The sequence below is a fragment of the Apiospora hydei genome, assembly GCF_038363865.1.
Source record: "Apiospora hydei strain CBS 114990 chromosome Unknown utg000009l_segment0_segment0, whole genome shotgun sequence".
NCBI lineage: Eukaryota > Fungi > Ascomycota > Sordariomycetes > Amphisphaeriales > Apiosporaceae > Apiospora > Apiospora hydei.
The window spans coordinates 710774-735767 of NW_027117368.1; the positions used below are offsets into that span (position 1 = coordinate 710774).

General features: G+C 54.6%; 7 protein-coding genes across 7 annotated transcripts; 5 read left to right on the plus strand and 2 right to left on the minus strand.

The window, feature by feature from the left end:
- Positions 1–3946: 3946 nt before the first annotated feature.
- PG997_011984 (glycosyl hydrolase) lies at positions 3947–6778 on the plus strand (the record flags this gene model as incomplete). The annotated part of the gene is made up of 9 exons (XM_066816299.1): positions 3947–4067; positions 4146–4237; positions 4264–4331; positions 4388–4694; positions 4739–5280; positions 5329–5578; positions 5605–6051; positions 6127–6197; positions 6280–6778. The coding sequence occupies 9 exons, from the start codon at positions 3947–3949 to the stop codon at positions 6776–6778; spliced, it is 2397 nt and encodes a 798-aa protein (XP_066661991.1).
- A 662-nt stretch (positions 6779–7440) lies between these two features.
- On the minus strand, positions 7441–12926 carry PG997_011985 (uncharacterized protein; the record flags this gene model as incomplete). Its single annotated transcript, XM_066816300.1, has 2 exons — positions 7441–9236; positions 9293–12926. 2 exons carry the CDS (start codon positions 12924–12926, stop codon positions 7441–7443), a joined length of 5430 nt encoding a protein of 1809 aa, XP_066661992.1.
- A 2710-nt stretch (positions 12927–15636) lies between these two features.
- Positions 15637–16262, plus strand: PG997_011986 (uncharacterized protein; the record flags this gene model as incomplete). Its single annotated transcript, XM_066816301.1, has 3 exons — positions 15637–15663; positions 15758–16125; positions 16199–16262. The coding sequence occupies 3 exons, from the start codon at positions 15637–15639 to the stop codon at positions 16260–16262; spliced, it is 459 nt and encodes a 152-aa protein (XP_066661993.1).
- A 2314-nt stretch (positions 16263–18576) lies between these two features.
- On the plus strand, positions 18577–19427 carry PG997_011987 (uncharacterized protein; the record flags this gene model as incomplete). The annotated part of the gene is made up of 2 exons (XM_066816302.1): positions 18577–18990; positions 19059–19427. 2 exons carry the CDS (start codon positions 18577–18579, stop codon positions 19425–19427), a joined length of 783 nt encoding a protein of 260 aa, XP_066661994.1.
- An 820-nt stretch (positions 19428–20247) lies between these two features.
- Positions 20248–20750, minus strand: PG997_011988 (uncharacterized protein; the record flags this gene model as incomplete). The annotated part of the gene is made up of 3 exons (XM_066816303.1): positions 20248–20483; positions 20552–20680; positions 20738–20750. The coding sequence occupies 3 exons, from the start codon at positions 20748–20750 to the stop codon at positions 20248–20250; spliced, it is 378 nt and encodes a 125-aa protein (XP_066661995.1).
- A 566-nt stretch (positions 20751–21316) lies between these two features.
- Positions 21317–22785, plus strand: PG997_011989 (uncharacterized protein; the record flags this gene model as incomplete). Its single annotated transcript, XM_066816304.1, is given in 5 exon segments — positions 21317–21359; positions 21435–21532; positions 21639–22490; positions 22510–22545; positions 22636–22785. 5 exon segments carry the CDS (start codon positions 21317–21319, stop codon positions 22783–22785), a joined length of 1179 nt encoding a protein of 392 aa, XP_066661996.1.
- Positions 22786–23743: 958 nt separating this feature from the next.
- On the plus strand, positions 23744–24985 carry PG997_011990 (uncharacterized protein; the record flags this gene model as incomplete). The annotated part of the gene is made up of 1 exon (XM_066816305.1): positions 23744–24985. The coding sequence occupies one exon, from the start codon at positions 23744–23746 to the stop codon at positions 24983–24985; it is 1242 nt and encodes a 413-aa protein (XP_066661997.1).
- Positions 24986–24994: the final 9 nt, after the last annotated feature.

Genomic DNA, 24994 nt, shown 5'->3' on the forward strand with positions numbered 1-24994 from the left:
ACAGGTGTCTTATATCGTCGACGTTCTGCACATGCTCCATGCTCTCCCCTCTCGCGTGAGGCTCCTTTTTGGGGTCACTGTTGGCTTGTCGGCCAGTGCAGAGCCCCTGCAGAGCCTGACTCTCTGATGGGGTTGTTGCATGGCAGTTGCATGGCAAGCGCTGGCGTTGAGCTCTCGTGTTGGGCCCGACAGTACCGGGCAACATGCCAGTCGCAAACCCGCCAAGCCCTACGGCCATGGGTGAGGGTGGAGTCTTGTCGGCTCATGAGCGCCAGCATACCATGCAGAGAATCAGGGCCAGTGCCCACCCTGGCCCAGTGTGCTGGGTTCAAGTGCGGCAGAGGGCGACAAGTTCAGACGATGGAGGAAGCGCCTAGATGAGATTCAGCTTGGCGCGCCAGGTTCGGGCGTTGGGCCAGGTGAAATTGGAGGAAGATGAGGCTCTGCAAGTGCGTTATTCCTGGGTGGGTGCCCCGGCTGTTCGTGTAAATCCTGGCGATCCCATTGGCTGACAAAGGCTTTCTGTGGTGCTGCTACCCGCTGTCAGTTGGGCCAAGGCCCTATCCGGGTTAGACTGCCTAGACCTTCGAGACGTCTCGAATTTATTGCAACCACGCTCCAGTGAGAAGCGAGCCCACTTAATCTTGCCAGCGCTGTTAAAGCCGGTGGGGAAGCCCTGTGGGGAGCGTAAGGCGAGGAGGGCCGCCCGAAACTACGACGGCCAGGGGTGCCTAGGGGTGTTTACCAGGCACCGACAGGGCCGTTGGGCTATTTTTTGCTTCTCATCAACCGACAAACGAACGACTTTTCGCCTTAGAACACGAGGCGCGAGGCTTTAAACACACTCAACCCCTGCCAAGCCAGTCCATGCGTCATTATTGGAGGGCGCGCCGGCATGCCCTGCAGTATGCAAAATGTCGGGCCCCTAAGGCACCTAGACGAACCAATGAGGCCCAACTGGTTCCCTTCTTTCTGCAGTTTCTTGACACGGGCAACCAGCAACTCCAACCGCCTGAAACCGACTGACATATCAGATCGCCTCAAGGCCAACCGCCGATCTCAACTTCAAGCAGTTCGACGCGACCTACCGAACTGATAACCCTTGGCGCGGCCCACGATCCTCGATAGGCACCGCCGACCGATCACCATATCACGTTCGTCTTAAGATGGCAGACATCATCATCAGCACGCCTCTCCGAGTGTTTGCTGACTGCATCTGCATACATAGGCGCCAGCAATCTCAACCCCCCCAAACCCCACCAACCGGGCGTTTATGATCTCTGCTAATGTTAGATAAGGAGCAAAGATCGAGATGAGGAAGGAGATAGGTCACGATACACGTGTGCGATAAATTAACCCCACTGGCGCTGCTTACGGTGGTGGTGCGTTCTCGTGAAAACAGGAAATCGAGAAATCCGGTCGCCTCCGCCGGTCCGCCTATCCCGGCCTTCCTGCCCCTCCCACTGACCGGGATCTTAAACTCAACCGTACACAGAGGCATGGCGGGTGTGCACAGCCTTCCCCTGTTGGTGATTACAGGGCTCATCTTGCACATCACATCATCTTCCGTCTCACCGTTTCGTTTCCGCATGTGACCAAACTTTATTAGAGCTGAATCGCACCGAAACAAAGCTCAATTAATACCTTCAGCTTCAGACACATACTTGCTTAGTAACTAGCGCCCGGCCTGGTTGGTCTAAACAAGGATGTCGATGGCGGAGAGATAGAAGGTAGACCTTATCCCCAGGCAGAGCGAGTCACTCCGAGCCACTCCGAAGTTTTCACAGGGCCGTGTCGATCGAGATTTTTCGTACAACCAAATGACACAGAAAGCCACTGAGGCTGTTCGTCCGCATGGGCAGCGTAATACATACCGCTTCCCCGGTCCAGATCATGGCACGGGTGGATACGCTAAGCAGGGCCTTGGCCGTACGTTTTTATGTTTTGGTTATACTAGTCCTGGGCATACAAGCATTATACGAAACCCGACAAGGAATGACAAACTATTTTGATCTATCATGATTTCGCCCACATGCGTGTATCATGTGTGAAGCAGACAGTCAAGATAAGATCACCTGCCATAGACGTTAACGTACGAGTGGTTCTCCAAGCTCCAATTACTGGCTCCTGCTTGATTATCTTGGTAACGGAGCTCTGTCGGATTTATGATTTCTTCTTGCTTTTGCAACTCGTTTCTCATCTGGGCTGAGTTTGGTTCATGCGAACAAGCCCTATATTGACAAGAGAGAGCTGGCTGATCACAAGCGGACTGGCTGTCAAGGCATATCACAAACCCAGTATTTCCAATACCCGCATAGCCATGTCCTGATTGCACCCTCAGGTAACAAATTTGCAGGTTTGGCGTCGGGTTTGCCCCGACAGAACCTAACCTACCCCCTTTACTTGTGTTTGCAGTGCGGGATAGGAAAGAGAAGAAATATATCGAACCTACACATTATTCAATAAGTAGACATCACTTAAGAGCCCTTTTAACCCGTATTTCACGAACTTAACTGCATTCGACATTTCAGACTATGCTAAAAAAAAAGAAAAGAAGGAAAAAAAGAAAGAGAGAGCGAGAGAGAGAGAGAACCACTCTACGATTACACTATAGTCCCCTTTTCCTCTTGTTCTAAGTGCGTCCAGTAAATGTAGATCCCCAGAGTGGAACTCTGGTTTTCATCTGCCGAATGGATATGGACATACACTAGACTATCAGCTAAATTCCAATAATAGAGATGAACATTTTGATTGCTTCCACAGAGGCATACCCGCTTATAGGTCGGAACAATCCCCGACACCATTGGGTTGAAGGATTCATCCACCGCTGTATACGTTTACCTTGAGTTCTGCCGCCAGCCCATTGCGGGTATCCAAGGGACGGTCCATGTAAGCGTCTATAAAGCTCCTGGAATTTTTAAGGGCGAGGACGTCCCGATCACACGAATCATGTCTGCTGGGTTCTTCACGCACTGCATTCTAAGCTGTCCCCCTAGAGAGACATATATGATCTCACATTAGTCGAAGTTCCATCGTACAAATACTCCTCGGTCCTTCACATTCTTACCTGCGAATTGGACGATTCTGGCTGTCATACAATGTTGTCAAGTTCCAGCGGACCGCCACCCAAGTATCGAAGAGGGGAAGAAAAGAAAGCATGGACAGAGTTCTTGAGAGCTAAAAGCAGTCACAGGCTGAGGGACGAGGACCCGGATTTCATTCGATCTTCTAGTAGCAGAAGAAGCGAACTTGCCGGCTCTGGGTATTTACCTGAGATCTGAAACTTGTATACACTTTTGAGGCGCATTGTCGATAACGCTCTTACTAGCCAATCATGAAGGCGGTCTTGCTTTTAGCCTGGCACACCTTGCCAGTTAGTACAGGTCGTTTGCAACTGTTACTGCAACCGACCTCATTGAGACTGGCCTCAAGATCGACCGGATACGATGTAAGTTTTCAGTAACCTCGTAACTATTTCTTGTTCTTGGGCGGTAGGGGAAGTAATTATGACCGTGCCGCTTCATTGGATAGTTAGGAGGTCGAGTAAGACGTCATAGTCCGTATGCGTTTCGCCAAGAATATAGGACTGCCGATGCTCCCATCCCCGCAGTCCTTTCTCAAAAAACACGGCCTACTGCAATGCGCATCTGCGGGGAATGAATAGTGTTTTGAGGACGACGGCAATGCACAACGTGACTAGTGTATTCTCCGCACTTTTCATGTAAGACAGCCGGTTATGCGGGGTGGGGGAGGCCAAATGCATCGGGAGCCGATCTGAGCAAGATAGAAATTCTCCTCAGCCGGGGGAGTCGAGACAAGATGAGGGGGTGAGTCCGGGTATATATCGTCCTTAATTTTGGGGGGTTCTCTTAGAGTAACGTTCTTTGGATCTTTATGCATCGCAAGAGCATTCTCTCGGTCTCTGACGGACCCCCCAAAAAACAAGATGGCTCTCAAGTCGGTATTGTTATCGGCGCTGTTGCATTTCTCCTTGGCCGAAGTCGTGGACTACGCGCAATATGTAAACCCCCTCATCGGAGGCTCCGGCCCCTTCGAAGGTCTGGCCTGTAAGTAAAAAGTCAAAACCCCACTCATATCGGGTGGATTGCAAGGTCCGTGACTGACAACTGACGGTGCTCATCCAGTCGGCGGCGGGGACATCTTCGTCGGCGGCGCCCTCCCCTTCGGCGTCGCCAAGGTCGGCATCGACACCTACGAGCCCAACGTCTCCTTCGCCGTCATCAACGGCGGCTGGACCCCAAGGGCCTCGTGACGGGCGTCAGCATGCTGCACGAGAGCGGCACGGGCGGCGCGCCCAAGTACGGCGTCGTGTCGCAGATGCCGCTCGTCGGGAGCCTTTCTTCTTCTTCTTCTTCTTCTTCTTCAGGGAAGCAGGTACCATCAACATCCTCGATAACCGCACGTACTGGCAGCAGCGCGTCGGCGACGACACGGCGCGGGTCGGGTACTTCCAGACGCGGCTCGAGAGCGGCGTCGCGGTGGAGCTCTCGGGCGCTCGGCATGCGGGGATTATGCGGTACTCCTTCCCTACCAGCAATGAGGAGAGGCATGTCCTCGTGGACTTGTCGCACTATCTTCCCCAGGAATCGGGAGGCCCGAGTAGCCAGGTTTACCTGGGCGGCGAGATCAGTCTCAACGGCGCGACCTACCAGGGCCACGCGACCTACGAGGGGGTTGGAATGATGGAGCCCCTTTCACAATCTACTTCTGCGGAGAGTTCGACACGCCGCCCGACGAGGCCAAGACGTTCCGGGGCAGGAACACGGAGCCCATGGCGAGACATCATGTGTTCAGCAACGAGCCCGTCGGCCAGGCCGTGTTCGGCCCTAACGCTTTCAGTTCCAACGACACCGCCACCATGACCGCGTCCTCGGGACCAATGAACGACCGTGTCGGGGCCGTATTCAGCTGGAAAGCGGAAACTCCAGTGGTGACCTCACGCGTCGGCATATCCTTCATCTCCGCGAGCAAGGCATGCAAGTTCAAGAGCGAGGAGATCCCGACGTGGAACCTCAACGACACCGTCGACGCCGCGGTCGCGGAGTGGAACCGAGACGTCTTCAGCAAGATCCGAGTGGCTACCGAAGGCGAGTCGGCCAATAGGACGAACTTGGTGCTGCTCTACTCCTCGCTCTACTTCATGCACCTGATGCCCTCGGACCGGACGGGGGAAAACCCCTGTGGGACCCGGGCGAGCCATCCTGGGACGACTTTTACACACTTTGGTGAGCAATTCATCCCTTCTTCTACCAGAACCGTGTCTCATTATCTGCCGTTTTGCTGAACCCCTGTAAACCCCTTTGCCAGGGACACCTTCCGCTGCACCGTAAGCCTCTACCACCTCCTCCAGCCCGCCTCCTACGAAGGCCAAATCCGTTCCCTGATCGACATCTGGCGCCACGAGGGCTACATGCCCGACGGCCGGTCCGGCAACTTCAACGGGCTCGTGCAGGGCGGCAGCAACGCCGACAACGTGCTCGCCGACGCGTACGTCAAGGGCCTGCGCGGCGCCATCAACTGGACGGCCGGGTACGCGGCCATGCGCAAGAACGCCGAGGTGACGCCCTACAACACCTTCGGCAGCACGGACCCTCGGCGAGCATCAAGGAGGGCCGCGGCGCGCTCGACGATTGGGTTGGGCTCGGGTACGTCTCGGTCGACGGGAATACGCGGTGTCTGTCGCGGACGGTCGAGTACTCCCTCAACGACTACGCGCTCAGCGTCGTGGCCGCGGGTGAGGGCGCCCCCGGTGATGTGCAGAAGTACCTGAACCGGTCGGCGGGATGGCAGCGCACATGGAACCACGATGTGACGAGCCGGGGGTTCAGCGGGTTCCTCACGCCGCGGCTTGCGAACGGCAGCTGGAACGCGACGGGCTATAACCCGGCCCTGTGCGGCGATTGCGAATGGAAGTCCATCACGTACGAGGCGACACCGTGGGAGTACTCGTTCACCGTCCCCCACGACATGCAGAGCCTGATCCAGTACATGGGCGGGGAGACCGAGTTCGAAAGGAGGTTGGACTACATTGTGAGTATCTGTCCAGTATCTTACAGAACGGTAAGACACGAAGAAGAGGCCAACTGACTTGGGTAATCAATTTAGTTCCAACCCAACACAAGCGAACAAGACCTCGAAGCCAACGGCGCCGGCATCACCACCATCATGAACATCGGGTAAGCCCCCCCTCCCATTCCTTTACTTACTTTACTCCTGAACCAAAACCAACCCCTCACTAACCGCTTCCACCACCCACAGCAACGAACCCGACTTCGCCACCCCCTACCTCTACCACTACCTCAACCACCAATCCAAATCCGTGAACCAGTCCCGCGCCCTCGCGAACCAGTACTTCCACGACGCCCTCTACGGCGTCCCCGGCAACAGCGACGCCGGCGCCCTCAACTCCTGGCTCGTCTGGCAGATGCTGGGCCTGTACCCCGTCGTGACCCAGCCCGTCTACCTGCTCGCGTCCCCCTGGTTCGCCGACGTCAACGTCACCGTCAACGAGGACCGCACCCTGCGCATCACGAGCCGAGGCGGCGGCGGTAACAGTAGCAACCCCGCCACCGCGCTCGGCCACAGCGGCTTCTACGTCCAGTCGGTCAAGGTCAACGGCGAGCCCTGGGATCGGAACTGGCTCCTCCACGACGCCGTCATGGTCGACGGCGGCACCATCGAGTTCGAGGTCGGCGATGAGCCCGTCCAGTGGGAGAAGGGCGACGTCCCGCCCAGCCCCGGCCACTATCTGATTTGAAGACTAAGTATCTATTGGCATCACAATTCAATTAGCAAGCTTCCATAAAGTAAGCAAATACATACAAATCAAAGATATCTCCGGTAAATAGGCGTGAAGGTGAAATAGGGGTGTCTTCTTTGATACAATTGCATATATACTAAAGTTGGTATAAAACATATATCGATCTAGAGTCTCTTCTCATGTCCCATGTTCATCATACCGCACTTCTACCAGGCCCCAGAGAGCCCAAACTCAACATGCAGCTTCTTGGCCCGCCTTGCCTGCTTGCCTACTCCTACTCCTACTCATCATCTTCCGAAGCTACTCTCGCGTGTGAACTGGGGTTCTGCCCCAGATTGCCTCATCCCGAGCTGACATAGGATCGGCTGGAATGAAAGTCCACATGCCCGCGCTTTAGGGGTTCATCTTTGCCGAATAGTCAGTCCGTAGTTGACTGGGTAAGAGCCGCAACAGCACCCTCCATGCCGAGGTTAAGATTGTCTCGGAACGTCGTAGCCCGTCATTGAGGCATGCTTGCATGGCAAGCGAGGCTGATGTGATGTGCCAAGCTCACTCTTTGGGAGCTTTGATACCTAAAAAGGTTCGAAGTGCGTCGGCTGAACGCCCCTGCTTGTGTGCAGTGATATATAGTGTGAGGTGTGTAGACATTACGTTACGGTCTAGCCCGTCATAACTCTGATATAATTTGTGACATGTACTCCAACAGGGCTTGTTACGCCAAGTCCCTTAACACCACGCTGCTCAGTGGGGTGAAGTTGGCTCCGTCTCAGCAGGCGGCTCAGCAGGCGGCTCAGCAGGCGGTTCGGGGGAGAGGACGGCGTCTTGGTCTCCGTCTCTTCTGGTTCGGCGGTCTTGGGCGATGACGGAGGCAGAGCTGGGACTGGAGGAACGGCCTCATCCGGCACAGGGCTCTTCATGCCTTCGCCGTCTTCTCCCTCGGCACCAGCACCGCTATGTGTGCTTGCCACACTCCCTGCCTTGAGCCTTCTTCTACGCGAGCGCCTCTCTTCGGCAGCGCTTCTCCGTATACTGGCATCTCTGGGCTCGCCCTCGCCCTCTTCGGCGCCATCGCCGCCCCTCATGTCTCGGAGTAGCATTTCGGCTCGGCTAGCTAGGCTATCCTCGCCACCTTCACTAGCAACACTGGGAGATAGCATTGGAGGACTCATAGGTCCCTCCCCGTTCGTGTCTGCTACGCTGGTACCATCGGAACGGAGACCGTTCTCGATATCGCCGCCCTCGCCGGGATCGGGTATCTTCTGGCCACTGGCAACTCGTACCTGGTGTCGATCCCTGAGTCTCGCTCTCCGTCTGCGGTCGCGCTGGTCTCTTGCTTGAGGAGCCGCGGCACGCAGTTTCTCGAGCAGACTGTCCATGGCGCCAGCACTTGCAGGCGATGCCGGCGACTGGTGGCCGGTGGCTTCGGCAACTGCGTTGATCTTGAGCTGGTTGGCGTGCTTGCGTTTCATGGAAGCCTCGTTGCGACGACGTTGCTCTTCGTATTGAATGTTCTTGTCTCTTGACTTCTTCCACTCTTGCAAGAAGAAAGCAAGCTTAGCAAAGAAATCGCGGCGAGCGTTTTCATCTGCAGGATCTTCGCCGTAGAAGACCATGATGTCGTTGTAGGTACGAATCATCTCTTCGAGATATAGTGACATCTGCTCGGCCTTGCGACGGGCATCCTTCATGCACCGCTGGACAATGGGACTAACACGGTCTTGCGGGTGGAATTTCTTGGGGTCTGATAGACTACCGCTGTCAAGAGTCATCTGTACATTCTTGATGTTATCGATGTACTTCTTGGCATCGAGTTGCAGTTGTTCGATGTTGATCTTCTGCACGGCAATGACGGGCGCAATATCGGCGGTGAAAATCTCCCATTCGGGGTACTGGTTGCGTACAATACGCTCGACCAAGTCGGCCAAAGTAGATTCGTTCTTGTCATCCTTGACCATGCCGAGACGGGCAAGCGAGCTCAGCTTGAAACCTCGTGCTTGCTTGTTGGCATCGTTCATGTAATTACCAATGTCGAGAATCAAGCCCAAGACATTCATCAGCGATACCGAGTCTCGGAGCGACTCGGACACCTCGACGACTTGCCGGATTTTCTCGTTGATCTCATCGTAATCCGACTCGAATGTCCTCGTCAGCGAGAGAGCGCGCATCCTGCTCTTCCAGTAGTGATGCAGTTCGTAAGCCGTGTACAAGAAGAGCTGATCTTCTCGAGTAAGCTCGTTGGGGTCCATTTCGCGTTTGTCGTCGGCCGCTCCAGGGCTTGTCCAATCCTTGCTGTATGGCGCCAACTGCTTTGATAGGTTGTCTGGGATGTTGCATTGATCATCCTTTTGAAGGAAATCCATGACCACAGGATTGTCCAACACGGCGGTGTCACAGTGGATGATCATCTGCACGATCTTCTCAACAGGGTGTTGCGAGAACTTGGCAAGAGCAATGTCTGGAAGAAAAAGTCAGTTAGCAAACAAGCAATGTCCAGGAGACGATAGGAGGAACTTACGATAAGCTTTGCGCAGATCACCCGAAATAAGTTGCTTCTTGTCATCTTTCTTAGAGGTACCCGCACCCAGCTTCTTGATCTCTCTGGCCATGAACAGCTTCTCGACCTCGTCAAGGATACCCTTTTGCTGAGTTCGAGGTACTTCTCTTCCCTTTCTTGGGCTGAAGGATCGTGCGCGGCCCAATGACTTGCTTCGGGGGTATCGACCTTCTCCCAATGGAAAGCCTTAAGCTTCTTCTTGGGACGGGCAACAGGCAAGCCAATAGTAGGAGCAGGAGCGAAATTGTTTTGCGCAGAAAGGAATCGGCCAGACATAGCACCAGGCATAGGCGGAGGCGGTGGAGCGCCAGGAGCGCCAGGAGGTGGCGGAGGCGGAGGCGGTGGTGGTGGGCCACCTTGACCTGGCATTGGCGGCGGCGGGGGAGGAGGAGGGGGGGGGAGGACCGCCAGGTAGTTGACCTGGCATAGGAGGAGGGGGAGGCGGAGGTGGTGGCGGAGGTCCTCCAGGTAGTTGACCTGGCATAGGAGGTGGTGGGGGTGGCGGAGGGGGCCACCGCCGGGAACGCCTCCAGGGAAGCCGCCGGCCTCTCCAGGAACACCTCCAGGGATACCGCCGTTTTCTCCAGGAACACCTCCAGGAATGCCGCCAGCACCGGTGATTTGGATCTTGGGTGTGTTGGCAGACGCTTCGTCGCCATCTTCCGAATCACTTTCGCCGTATCTCTTGCCCTTGGCTTGAATCTCACTCATCAAGTTGCTCGCCTGTCGTGGGTCCATAACAGGTCTCTTCATCATAACGAGTCGTGGTTTCTCGTAAATGATGTCACCATCCTCGTCTTCCTCACCATCTTCACCAATAGGCTCACCCTGGGCGTTGACAGGCTTTCTTGGTATCCTGGTGTGGCGGGTGACTGTGCCGAGCATAGAGTTGGTCATGCCATCTGGCGGTAGGCCAGAGCCTTCAGGGGCGGAATAACCGTCCATTTCCTCTCGCAGGGCTCGCAGACGATCTGAGGGACCAACGGTCTCGCCCCAAACCCTTCCTTCAAGCTTGTACTGCGTCTTTTGTCGCTCGATTTGCATTTGCAGCCGCTCCATGAGTCTTTCCCTGTCCATAATACCTTGCATACGGACTGGGTCCTCGTCAGCAAGTTTAGCAGCACCACCAGCGCTCTGCTTAATAGCTTGAGAAGCGGCAACATCTTGTGCGTCTCGCAACATAAGATACAGCTCACGGGTCTCCAGTTCGTATCGTTGTGCCTCCTTGGCGCGTACTGTCTGCATGCTCTCGATCTCGGCTTTCAGACCATCCGCATGACGTTTCTGAGCCTCGATGAATCTGGCCTGCTCTTCCAGTTGTCTCTGAAGTTTGGCTACAAGACCATCGGCACCCAGCTCCAGCTTCGCTCTCATCTCATCGCGCTCGGCCATAGCGGCGTCGGCGATCTGGCGGCTTTCCAGGGCTTCATCGAGGGCTTGTCGAGCTTCCGAGTCCGTGTGTAGCTTGTCGAGGAGACTCTGGACGGTGAAGTTGAGACTTTGCTTCAGGTCCATGTTAGGTAACCTCCTATCCATAGCCACATAGCTAAGCATCGAGTCCACGAGCTGGAACATGCGCAGGCGCTCCTCGCCATCGTTGTCTCGGATGAGCAGCAGATGCTGCAAGGCCGAGACGAAGTAGTCCTGGGTCTTGGACCCTTGCAGTCGTTGTTGGATGGCCTCAACAATCTGGGCCGGATCGTTGAGATCTTTGACTTCGCCCTCGAAGTTGTCCTTGATGCTGCTGTTCTCTCGCTCGAGCATATCCTCGTAGTCAATAGCTTCATTTGTGCGGTAATGCTCGATCTGCTTGTCGATGAGGTCGTACTGGAAAGCCTCCATCTTGGTGAGAACCCGCTTGATCCCACAAGCGCCGAACTGCGCCCGCAGGTGCATTCGGAGCTGAAGGTCTCTCTCCGGAGCATCGATGATCATGTTGATGAGGATCAGGGTGGCGACCGCGTATTCCATGAGCAGGTTCTCCATGCCGATACCACCACTTCGCAACTCGTCGCTTGCACCAACAAGACTGCCCATCTTGCCTCGGCCATCGATGGTGACCTCGACGAGGCGCATCCAGGCGTCGAAACGTCCGTTTTCATTTTGCTGGTTCTTCACCACATCCATGGCCTGGATGACCTTCATGTGGCCGTCCCCTTCCTCCCAATGACAGAGGAAAGTGAGGACATCGCTGACCAGCTTCCTTGTCGTAAGCCTTGGCGAGATGAGAGATGTCGCAAGCGCCACGACAACCTGCTGATGCGCAAGCGCATCATCGGCACCATATTTGTTGTTGAGGAGAGCCTTCAGGCACTTCACGATGTCGTACTCCTTGTCGAGGTTCTTTTCGGTGCCCTTCGCGTCTAGCGGTTGCGCAGGGCCTGTGGCAGTCTTGCGGTTGATCTTCAATAGCACGTTGGTCAAAGCCACTTGACCTTGGCACTCGATGAATCGCTTTACCCAGCCTATTTGCTGGGTCCTGAGATTGACCTCCAAGCTTCCAAGGCCTTTCGTATCTAGCGTGTTATCCATGACTTTCCGTACGTACCATTCCGGCGAGCCCTCTTCGTCTGCGAAGGGAGTGCTGCTGCTGTTGGAGCTGAGATCAACGTTGGAGTACTGCCCTATCTTTGCGGTCTGCCTCCTCCTCTGTTCGCCTTGCCACTCTGCTAAGCGGTCCTGATAGATAAGTGTCCATTTCTTCGAGGATGGGTACGCGGTCATCTGCCGCCGCGCCTGCTCGGGTAAGTTGTGCCAGCCTCGTTTTTGCATCAACTCGTAGAACATCTGCTCGGTGACTCTGTCATCGTCGGGTCTGTTGAGGGAAAATCCTTCCGGCCCGACGAGGCCGGGCGAATACGAGCCGCCGGGGAATTTGCTCGAACGAGAGTCGCGGTTGGAGTTGTGGGAGGCGAAAGAACTCTGAGATGTAGCACTCGGCAGTGCTGGAACTCTGGATAAGCGTGGTGTTGATGGTGGATCAGGGTCTCTGGCATTACCTGAAAATATACTGGACTGGTCGCTTTCTCGTGAAGCTCTGCCCATCGATGACGCATACGGGTCGTTTCTGCCAGAATGTGTGGAAGCGGCGTAGCTTCCCCGCGGCGCTCCCCCGGGGCCCCATTGCTGCCATTGGGCGGCCCGGCCAGTGCTGGCCATGGTGATGTTGTGCGTGCCCTGCGGCGGGCGCGCGGATAAGTGAGAACCGGCAGCATTTGCGGGTTGGTTAGCGTCGAATGAGGGGTACTGGTGAAAATCACTGGTAGACTTATTGAGCTGATGTGGCAACGGCTCTCTTCGCTGCGACATTTGATCGGGACGGGGGAGGTATTCAACGGGTATAGGGCTTCGTCGATCGGAGTGGGTGGTGTCATAGGGGATGGCTGTGATGGGACCGGCCATGTGATTTATGCCCATCTCAGGAGTGCTGGGACGGTCGATGGACACGACGGAGGATTCTCTGGCATGTCGCGACTGGTGTGACGCTCGCGATAGGGATGAGGCAGCGTCGTCCTCGATGCGCTGCTTGTCGCCAGTGTTTTTGTGCTTGCTTCGGGAGAAGAAGCCTCTGGACTTGTCGGCGGCGGACATGTTGGCGGTGGTAGCGAGGGTGGGATACCCAGGCGCGGTGAAACGCCGATGCTCCAAGCAATCCTCCCCCGTCCAATTGCCGTATGATTGCACTCGTTTCAATAGTATTCAATGCGGAGGGTGCCCGCGGCACTCGACGCTATGCAGAAGCAGAAGCGAGGGGGTGGGTTCGGAAAAGACGCTCGTGTGGAGGGGTTTGCAATATCGTGGGTTTCGTCCAAGGTGGGAGGTATCAATTTGACCAAGGTGCAAAGTATGCAGTCGCCAATAAGTTTCCCAAGCAAGTTGGACTGTGGCAGGTATACAGAACGGGGTACCCGGATCGAGAGAGGTACGGCGCCAAAAACCCACAGTCCTCCCAAGTCTTGACAAGTCGCACGGATGGACGTTGGTTTGGTGAGCTTCTAGGCTTTAAGTTTCAAGGTACAGATCGGGTTTTGGTGTGCGCTGCTGGTGGACTACCGAGCGACGTGGAGCCAGCTAGTGTATGTCTTCCAGGTCTGTAAAGTAGCGAATTGATGGGATGTTTCGGTGGGATGGGAGAGTGTCGAAGGACGGGGTGGCAGGTGTCCTGCTTGTTTCCTGCCCTTTGTGTGCGCGTGTCGGCGAGATCCAGCTATCTCGGTTTCAAGTCGGATCGCATCATGCATCAGGGAGTCGACGTCTCTGTTCTTGGACGGGACCCGTGTCGTTTCGTGATGTCAAAGGAGGGGATTACGGTTATCCTGGAGCAGGTCCAACATGCATCGCCTGCATGAAACAACCAAAGACCACTTCCGCACCCGTATTAGCATTGAGTTTCCGGCTAAGAGGGCAAGGTCGCGTTCCCGAGGAAGATGAGTCGCCGTTGGAAAAGAAAGCTTGGAGAAGCAGGATCGTGGCCACCAGAGGTCCAGAGCCAGGGCACTGCGAGAGGGAGAATTGGATGGGACCTTACTTACTGGGGACGTATGCTTGCTAACCTGCTAACCTAGCATGAGAGACCCTCTCTCCGCGCAAATCAGGGAGGAGTCGAGGAGTGCGCACAAGATCAACCAACCAGCCCTTCTGTGCCGCACCGCACGTCAATTACCATCCATGCAGGGGCGGGCCAATCTCTCTGTCCTTCCGCCAGCGCCGGACTATTAAACTTCTACGCAACGTTGGTTCTCTCGGGCCTGAGGCCGTCGCTTGCAGGAGGCACTCTTGCACTCTTGTTCCCAGGCAAAACCAGGGCGATTGATCAACAAATTAGAATTACATGTCATGAAGTGAAGGGGCAAGTCGCATGCCGCCGACGCCACCTGTCCAATTGCGACAACAGTCGCCAACCTTTGTTCTGATGGCGGGCGAGCCCTCCTTTGCTTAAACTGGCCCAGGGTCTTTTTCCGGTCGGTGCTGCGATCAAATACCACTTCCCAGCTGGCCAGAAGCACTTCGCTCAACGAATCCCAGCGCCCGGTGGTCAATTATGGATATCCGTCCTCCCACGAACCGCCCACATCTGCCGCCCACGCCAACAGACGACCAATTCACGTTTAATTGCCACGTTCTATCGGGAATCCAGATCCATCCCAAACATAAGATGCAATTTTGCAATGTTACATGCTTGACGAGCGGCTCATGAACCCTTTCTGCCTGTTGCATGGAGCAATGCATAAATCAGCTATGGATCGTATGGTGGTGTGCCATCTTTGAAACTCGTCACTGCTAGCCCCTGGCGTGCGCTTGACTTTTGGACATGATTAGAAACCATGCAGCATTGGAACGCAACCCATAACATCGGATTGCATGTAGCATTACTTCTATTTCATATGGGATACATTATGGTTAGGAGTGCCTTTGTCTCTTGTTTCTCTTAAGGTTAACGTTCCACGAGTCTCCAAGGTAAAAGGCACGCACGCACTAAGGCACATGGTATTTGGAAGTGTTGAAGCTCGTTCAGGCACAAGACGACAGGGCAGACAGGCAGGTACGAAATATAAAGATATCAGTATCTGGATGGCTGTCTTCCCTAAAAGGGGGAGCGAATAGCAGCGCTTTGAGATGACTCGGGGCTACTACCTAGCACGCCAAATGTGTACGTACGCGTCGGTGTTTCTAGGCATTCCCTACCTAATCCCTCTCCCACCAGAATCAGGGGCAGCAGACGGTTCTTAAATGCACGCGCTGCAATGCGAGAGAATGAACTGGACGCAATTAGGACAACTTCACTAATTGGAGGGTGTGGGGGCCCCCGAGCCAATAGAGCCAATAGTTGATCGCCCGCAATCCCAAAAGGACGAGAGGGCTCAGGGGTGGGCCCATGCCCGTTGATTGCTTTTGGGGGCCGTCTCCGAACCAGCATCACGACCGACGCTTGGAAATGACGGACTCCATCTTTTTCCTTGGGGGTCTTACGTAGCCTTCGTAGCTTTCGCAGCCTCATCATACCTCTTCCTCGCCTACCGCATCGCCATTATCGGCAGCACGGCATTTCGCATTTAAGGATTTCAGCCTCGTTACCGGGTGATGAGACGTACAGAGCCCCGACGTTGAAACTCTGTACTGAGCCACCCGTCTGTCTGACAGAGAGGTCTGACCATCTGTCGCTTTGCGAATCCATCGTCCGCCGAGCAGACGATGCCTTGACCACAACCACCGCTGCTTCTGTTTCGCCATTTCTATAAATTTATTGCAAAAATCGGAGAGCACACCGAGTGCTGCTAGGAGAAACAAACAAACAAACAAGATGGGCGAGAAAGTGGCTGCCGCAAAGGTAATACCTAACAGCCTTCTCCGTCCAACGAGATGCCCCTCGTGCGCATGCGCGCGCGCGGCCGATTCGATGCCGTACTGATGTATTGAGACAGACCCTGGTTATACCAGCCGTCATCTCGCTCCTGCTATTCGTCGTCATGAGCTACGTTCTGGTCCCGCTCTGGCGCCAATACCGCAGCCGTTACAGTCATTACCTGCCCCTCGACACGATCTCGAACCACACGTCGTCCTTCCGGAGCAGGATACAGGATGCGATAGCCAGATGGCTCGTGCCGTCGCAGTGGCGCCTGGGGATCCGTGACCGGCTGGTGCAAGCAGACGACGCTTCGGACGCCGGATTCGAATCGGACGGGGAAGAGCTGGAAGACGTGCTTGATAATCTGAGCGACGATCGGAGACACGCGCTGTCGTTGGATGCAAATGTGGATCATACGGACAGCATCAGGAGGCTGAGCAGAGAGTAAGTTTTGCGAGAGCGCAACTGGAACACAGAATCACGGCCACGAAGCAGCCCAAGCTGACATTGCTTCTAGCCTTGAGGAGGGCTTTAGGGACGACAGCGACGACGAAGCGGACACACGCAATCGGGGTCGGTAATATTGGAAGGAGAGCCTTGTTTCTAGCGTCTATTCATTCTATGGGGAGGAGTCAGGATCACTCCCCTATTCAAAAGCAAATGGCGAACATTTATTGACCCGATCCAGCTCGGGTGGCATGCTGCACCTTTATGGCCTTCTGACCATGTAGGCCACATAATGGGTGTTTGGTTACATCCAGGTTACATACCTACTGCTACTAACACTTCGCGTGGAGCTGCGTTGTGAGGTCTCTCCCCATGTGATCCTTCTCAAAACCACCTCAGTTACCTATTTATGGCCGCCACAGCCATGGTACGGAAGTGTATTCAAGTCGAGAGATTCGGTTCGTTGTACGCATGTGAGCATATTATGGCTGGAAGCGAGGTGATTACATCCATACATAGGTAGGTGCACGTAGGCAGACGACACGCGGTGGTCGCTTTTCCTCCCTGATAAGAGACTTGCGACTTACAGGAAGCAAAGATATACCAAGGACTATAACTGCCCCTTATCAGTCCATGGCATTTGACTTGGCACAGGATGTGTCTCGTTCCCGTATGCAATTGTTCGCGTGACGACACCCCGGCCATGCACATGATGCTATTTATTGCCCAGGGGATCGATAACATGTTACTCGGGTAAGGCTGAGAAGGATTTGCACAAGAGCGAACTCCTCTTCAAACCCCCTCGTTTTAGCTAGTATGAGGTTAGACGCTCCCGGCAACATCCCACATTCCACGAGCCCGATTGTTTGGTTTCATCCACATGCCCAGGTAGCCTGGGGAGTTTGCACATGTGTGTGCGGTTGTGACCTGACCAGGAGGGTGTGAGTGATACGGCTGGACCAAGCATGGGAATGCCCCTCTCCTTGGTCGTTCGGCCGGAGGGTGGAAACGCCACGCGGAACTATCTTTCTTATATTTGTAACGCCCACGTTGAGACACGAAGCCAATAGCCGGGCGGGAATGGAGGGGCTGCCGTCTTTTAGGTTGATAGGACTCGTAGGAGGTTCAATAGTAGGAATAGACGATGTACCCTCCCGCAGGATTCTTTTGACATCCATCATCATTCCTCCGCCCATGAATCGTAGTGTTTCCTCACGTCCCCCCCCTCCCCCTCCGTTCTCGGCACTTTACGAGACGAGGAGCCAAACCAAGCCAAGCAAGCTTTCTCGCGCTGGGCCTCTCTAACTTTCGTACCTACTTACCTAGGTTAAAAACTTCAAGTTGTTGGAGCTGGAGACCCGATCTCACTCACTGACTCACCCGCTCAGCCAGTCGTCAGCCTGCCCTGCCTTGGGAGGCTTCAATTCCGTTGTTACCTATCGACTGCTCTAGTGCCTGTCCAACCCAAGTCAGGTCAACTTAGGAAGTACGACTAGAGAAGGAGGGAGAGGGATGCTTTTGCGGCCAATCGCCGGCCTGTCCGCTCGGGAATTTTTTTTTGCTTTAGCACCAAGGTTTCGACTGCATGAGTTTCTTGAGAACATTGGTTTTGGTTCCCCAAAATAGGTAGATGACCTCAACTCAACCCAATCCCTCTGTGAGGTCATGTTCGTTCGTGCATCTCGACCTGTTTGTTTCCCCGAGTCAGTTTTCCGTTCTGTTACAGCCTTCTGCGCTCATTCTTCGACTTTCCCCATTTCCTTGACGCTTTCCTCTCATACTTTTTTTGTCGGTGCTCCATTTCATCATCAATCGGTTACCGCACTGGAATTTTACGTGCTCAACCATGCTGCTGCTGCGCTGCAATACGTGATTACTGGCCGGTAGCGGATCTAGGCATGTGGTTATGAAGAGGGCTTTTCATTTCATCATACCGCCCGACGAAATAACGAGAGAAAGCTCCAGGTTGCCCATCCAGCAGCACCAGCACCAGCACCGGTACCCAGTCCTACGCCTGCCTTATCCAATCCACACAGGTACCCTTGTTGCATGCCAACGCAACCTGAACGCAACCACCGACTACCCGCACACCACCATCCACCACTCACATTGGCCTCCATCTTGACATTCATACTACTACCCCCATATCCGCTCTCCCCACCCGCCTAGCTGCAGACATCCGACCTAGGCCGTTGTTGCACGTCTGACCTACCAGCGGAATTTGTGGATTACCTGACTGACAACTTGGAGGGGGCACCACCTTACCTTACCTGTTGACTTACCCTAACATCCCAGCATTGGTCGAGCCTGACTAGAGAAAGTCCTGTATCCCAACTGAGCAGCTAAGGCGGTCGTTGATTCTTTCCGTTTTGGTTCGGATTTCTCTTCTTCCCCTTAATATCTATTACAGACAATCATCCATCACTCGTGCATGCCCCAGACCCAAACATGTCACGGCTTGACAGGGTGAGGGCTCTGGCCTTTAAGAAACCCATCCAATTAATCAAGAAAGTGTTACCCAAGTCACGTCGCCAAGCCCAATCACAGGATGAAGGAGCACTGGAGACCTCGTCTGTTGAATATGCTGCGCCCGACTCACATCCCACCACGCACCGCAGTAAAGGCGACATCATCTCCTTCAAGTCGGCCAAGTCCAGAGCTTCTATGACCAAGACGAAACCTGCCCCACCTCCGCCTGAAGAGTGCCCCATCTGCCAGGACCCGGTCGGTATCCCCAACCCGGAGGGCATAACGGAAGCGTGGACCTCGTTAAAGTGTGGCCACAAGTTCGGTACCGTGTGCATCCAGACCTGGCTCCAGGACTCCATAGACCGAGACCCCAACGGCACTCCGTCATGTCCCGTGTGCCGGGCGGCTGCCAAGCACCCAGGCTGCGGCCACGCCATCTGCCCCCGAGCCTGGACGCCCAGATATGGACGCAGTACCAAATGCGGCTGCAGCTCGCGCAGCATCAGGAGAGGGAGCGCCAGCTGTTGAGCGGGCGACGACCGCGAAACCGACTGCAGCGGCGATCGGGTCAGCCGCGGGCTCCTTCGCCTCCGAGACGAACGGCCGAGACCGTGGGCGAGTGCGGGCTCTGCAAGCTGAACGAGGCCCGCTTGAAGAGGATCGCCGAGGCGCGCACGGTGGTCCACAAAGAGGGACAGGCGTCGTCGGGCGCCACCACGGGAGGGGCGACAAGGCGCGTCAAGTCTTGCCTGCCCGCCCAGATCCGCAGCATGCGATCGCCTGGCAGCAGCAACAGTGGAGCAGAAACAACAGTCAGCCCTCGGCGATGAGCCGCGAAGATCGACAGAGCCGCGTCCGAAGCGTAATATGCAACATGCAGGAATTGGCCCGACCGAGTCGAAGCGCGACACCGGCCCCCGAAACCGCCTTCCCTCTTACAAGACGGGACAGCGTCTGAGCGGGATCGGCAAGATTAGGCTTGGTTTGATTTACGGCGTTACCAGAGGAGGGAACACGGATAGGCCGGAGGGATGTTTTGGGAGTTTTGAGGGTATATGGCCTGCCGGGGGTAATGTCTTGGTTTTTAGAGGATCTTGCTGGACAAGCGAATTTCACGATGATGGACGAACGTTTGTCGGCTCTGGCTGCGGTGGTCAAGTCAAGTCAAGCAAGGTATACTACAGGATCTGCCAGGAGTGCTATCGGAAGGTGGACAATGTTCCAGACATAGTTGGCGTGCACGTATGTTATGGCTATACCAATTCTTTTTTACTTTCTTGCAGGTTGAGGGGACGGTCTTTTGATATACTACTAGGCGTTTGGTGTTTCTATCTATCTGCATGTAGTTGCTGCGTTGTGGTGATGGCTTCAATCGGCTTGCAATCACGATGACTTACACGGTCAAGTCGATCCCATGGCGGGGTATGCGTTCATTATCAGACCAGCAGATACCTAGCAAACATAAGAGAACAAACATGTACTTCTGGCTGCAAGCTACCGATGTAGATAAAGCTTGGGAGAGGAGGGGTCAGCTAAGGCCTAGGCTACCAAAGACTACTGATTACCCCAAAAACGAGCATTGAACCCCACCTGCCTAGGAACTGCCCCAAAACCTTTGCGCCAAGCCAAGCGATCGATCAATCCTACAGACTAGTAACCGCCAAACTGGTCTTCGATGTGTCCCGGAGCACTTTGCTGGTTAGGGTCATACTGATCATAATTGCCATAGTGCTGGTCATAAAGCTGTTCTGCGTTGCGGCGAGCATCCCGCTTTGCGCGCTCCCGATCGATGTAATCGGCACCCTTGGTCTCGGCCAGCTTGTCGACCTCGGCACCAGCGAAGCCAACCAACAGCTCCTTGGCGAATTGGTGGGAAACGGGCTTGCCTGCGGATGAACTCCTCGTTAATGACTGAATATAGATAGTATGATTGGAAGGAGGAAGCCTGACTGACCCTCTTTGCGCTGGTGGTCCTCGAACATCTTGAAAGCAGCGAACGAGGCCCCGCCGGCGAGCAGTTCGTGGGAGAGCTCGGCCTTGTTGTCGGACTCGTAGGCCTCTTTGTAGTTGTCGCGAGCGTCGTCTGGGAGAGTTAGCTTTGTTCATCGTTACGTCCCAAGACAGGGCTGTTACTGCGCACCGAAGCCAAACATCGTGATGTGGGATTGAGAGATGATAGTATATATATAAATAGATAGATGTGAAGTGAGTCGGAAATGAGAATATTGGAGAGACAGATGGTGTTCCTGCCAAGACAGACGAGCAGTCGCAGGAATATATCCCCTTGAATGCCAACCTGCAAACTACGGTTGTACGGCATGGAAAAGGGGCACCGGCTACGTCGGATCGTGAAAGTTCGTGCCGTCGACGACCTATAACTCGCCGGTAGGTAACAGGCCAAACTGAAATACCGAATCGCCCCACTGTCCCAGTCGTAGTTGGCAAGCAAGGGGATAACCCCACCAGCCTAGAAGATCGCTACAGGGTACAGGTCACAGGCGCTTGTCGATCTGCCGGCAGCCTACCGAATTAATTGGACTGATCAGTGTGACGCTATTTTCCTCTTTGATCATCGCGTCGTGGATCGCGGGACGCGTCAAGCAAAAAGATCGTGACCTCGAAATATCATTACTACATAATCAATCGTCATCCTCTGTACTATCGATCCAATTCCCCTTCTCCGATCCGGAGGTTCGAGTCCTCTGTCCAGTGAGCCAAAATGAGGTTCAAGACCCAATTGAAGAATATTCGTACCTTTTCTAGTACGGTTGCTGCCCCCGCGTATTGATGCCAGCTCCGGCACGTCATTGAAACCGAGTCTAATGCATCCTTCCCAGAACTCGTGGCAGCTCTTTCATCACTCGAGAAGATCGCCTGGTTGCGCCTCGACGACGAGCATGTGCGATTCACGGTGATCCCGGACACCGGATCCCAAGTATGGGCGTACGTTCTTTCCCTCCCCCTGCTGCGCAGCATCATCTACTTTGGCCTCCCTACGATGCATGCATCATTGCTGACCTCTTTGCCCCTCTTTACCACAGTCTCTCCCTATGGAATTCATCTTCGACAATGTCCAGCTACAATCCGCCGAGGCCCAGAATACGATCAACCTCGAGCTCCCTCTTGTCCCACTGCAGCGGGCCCTCAAATCCGCCCTCAATGCGACCTCGGCCAGTTTGCGCCTGACGAAGAAGGACGGCATCCCGATACTCTCCATGACCATCCAAACATCAACGGTCGCACAGGGCAACCAAGGAGGCGGACAGGGCTCCTACTCCCGTTTCTCGCGCGGAGACAATGGCCCGGGGCATTTCGCTGGCGGATTTGGTGAGGGAGATGACGACGATGGTGTCTTCAACATCGAGCCCCTGGAGACGCATCTACACCGGGAGCGCGAGAAGATCATCACGCAGGACATACCGGTGCGCGTTTTACATCCAGATAATGTCGAGATGATCATGCAGCCCAAAGTCCGCGAGCCGGATGTGCATATCCAGCTGCCTCCCCTCCTGCAGCTGAAGGCCATTTCGGACCGTTTCACGAAGCTCGCGGCGGCATCATCTCGAGCTTCCAGTTCGGCGACCGCCACGGCGGCGGCGTCCAACCCAAGATTAGAACTGTCGGCCAACATGCACGGGTCCCTGCGTTTGTCGTTGACAACCGATACTCTGGATGTGACCTCGCAATGGGACTCTCTCGAGAACCCGGAACTGGACCCATCGCAGCTGCATTGCCCCCTGGAAGAACACCCCTCGACCATATTCCGGGAGGCCGGGCCCGATAAGTGGGCCTCGGTGAGAGTTGACGGCAAGGACTGGAGCAAGGTCCTCAGCGTCGGCCGGCTCCGAGGGACGGGTCATTGCATGCTTTGCGGACGAGCATGCCCTGATTCTGTATGTCTACGTACCGCAGTACGATGATGTACAAGGAGAGGATTGTGTTGTAACAGTAAGTGCTTCCCTACCTTCTTTCCCACCACGTTGGCAGTTTGTATGCAGTACTAACCAAGACCGTGCAGTATTATGTATCTTCATACAGTGTATGAGTGTGACTACAGATACGTTTGATCCCATGTCTCTGCAGGAAGAGAGGCATTGCACATGGAAATGGGAATGGCAGGGTACTGTGGCTTTGGCATTAGAAACGGATAAGGGGATTCCCATCAGCAACGAGCACATGACGAAATGATACAGCATAGAGAGGCGTTGGTTCATGACAGGAGAATACTTCGGTTCATGTAAGAGGGATAGATAGCTGGATATACCCATGATAAACCAGAGGCGATAGGTTATGCCTCACTATTTGCTTGAAAAAAAAGCATTGTTACTTGCATCACAGCTGGATTGGCCGCCGAGCATATGTGCTTTGACTGCGAATTTCGACGATGGCCTCCTAAGCCTTGCACCTAGGTAGGTCACAACTGATCTGTATTCAATTTCCCTCCACTTTCCTTCCTTCTTCAACATAGAACAATCTATGCTGAATTGTTTGTACCGTTGAGTTGCATTCAATTACTACGGGCCTCTCTGCTGAAGGGAGGCCGTCTGAAATTCACCTCCCCCCCTTCCACCTACCTAGGTACTCTTCTGCATCTTTCATCCTCTCCATCCATCTTGCCTTGCATTTGTTGCAAATTAAGGCAATTTCCTCTCTTCATCCTTCTCATCTTGAGATAACATCACTTACATACACAGACACAGAGGCATACACAGGTCTCTCCTCTGGCTTGGAACCGCCTACCTGAGTAGTTGAGATTTGCTGGGGATTGACGGTAGCCACCCTCATTCCCTTCCGTCTCTCAACTTCTCACTTACCTGATTCCATCTCACTTCCACTGCACCGCAAAGCATCCTTCTTGCTTGCACAGTTTCGCCTTCTGCACTTGGACGCACACACCTACCTACCCGGTCTAGGTGTTCTGCGTCATTAAGTGTGGTCTTCTGTCTTTTGCAATTATCGCAAACCCTTCTGTCGCAAAGGTAAGCTGCTATCCATTCATAATAAAGACCCTACCTCTTCTCAACCTGCCCTCCTCATCATTATTTAGCAAGTGCCTTACTGACTTAGAAGCAAGTTATTGACTAGCAACATCTTCCTTCACCCAACCAACAACCTTTGCCTTCGGTCATCAGCACCAGTCATCACCATGGACGACTCAATCAAAGGCACCGTCAATGCTGCCAAGAAACCCTCCTACGAGGATGCGGCCTACGAGCTGGCAGTAATGATCATCAATGGCTTCAGCGCCACCACAGAGCCCACTCCCATCCAGCGCCAGGCCTTCAAGGTGGCCGATCTCATCATGACCTCGCGCGATGCTAGGACTGCTTCTTCCACTCAGCGTGCTGTCGCATCCCAGGCTAGCGAGAAGCAAAGCGCCAAGGCCGATGGTTTGCTGGAGGCCTACCAGCAGCAGGTCAAGGACCAACAGGCCGTCATCAACCACCTGTGCCGCGAGCAGACCCAGCGAAGCGACCTCAAGAAGATGACTGACGAGGTGCGCGAGATGTTGCAGGCCGCGCCCCTCAAGCACGAATCTCGGGACCACATGGCGAAGAGCGACGCCTGGCAGGATCTTAACCAGATTAGGATCGACCGGCTCGCGCAGATTCCCAAGAGAGCCAATGCTTTCTCCAAGAAGACCAAAGAGTTAAATGATGACATCCGCCAGTGGGAGAAGAAGAAGGAGAACGGCGAAGATTCTGATTCTAGTTCTGATTCCGACTCTGATTCTACTGATGATTCTACTGATGATTCGGATGGTGGCGATGAGGGACGCTCGGAGATTGGCACCCGGTATGGCGAGTGGCCACGAACCCAACACGATAACAACGACCTCTATAGAGAGAATAACCAAGTCTGGTCTGTCGCTAGTAGCCATGGTGCTGAGGAGACAACCAATGTGAATCCTCTTGGCGGTTGGGGACAGCACTTTGGTTGCGACCACTGCGAAATCGAGGTTCCGTGTGACCGTCACCGAGAAAACGTGAGATGGATCCGCGAGTTTGGTCTGGATGGCTGTGATGAGTTTGGCGACCGGGCCGGATCTGTTGGTGCCCGTCACGACAACAGCGAGTTCCACGAGGAGACTGATACCCAAGATCAGCAAAGCGACAATGACTTCAGCGAGGGTGAAAACGCACAATCCCCGCAGCACTGGACCGCCAACAGCCAGCATACTTGGCGCGTCGGCTCCGATGTCGAAGATGCAGAGGAGAAGGCTTCGGTCTCTGAGACTACGTACGGTAGCTGGGGTTCGGGCTCCCATCACAATGAGACCTACTTTTGGGGTACTTCCCTCCTTCTCCTGGTCCCGGCTTCGGCAGCGTTCAGTCCGAGAACGAAGAGTGCGAGCCTGAGGAAGATGACACTGAGAAAGACTGGTTAGTTGATCCGC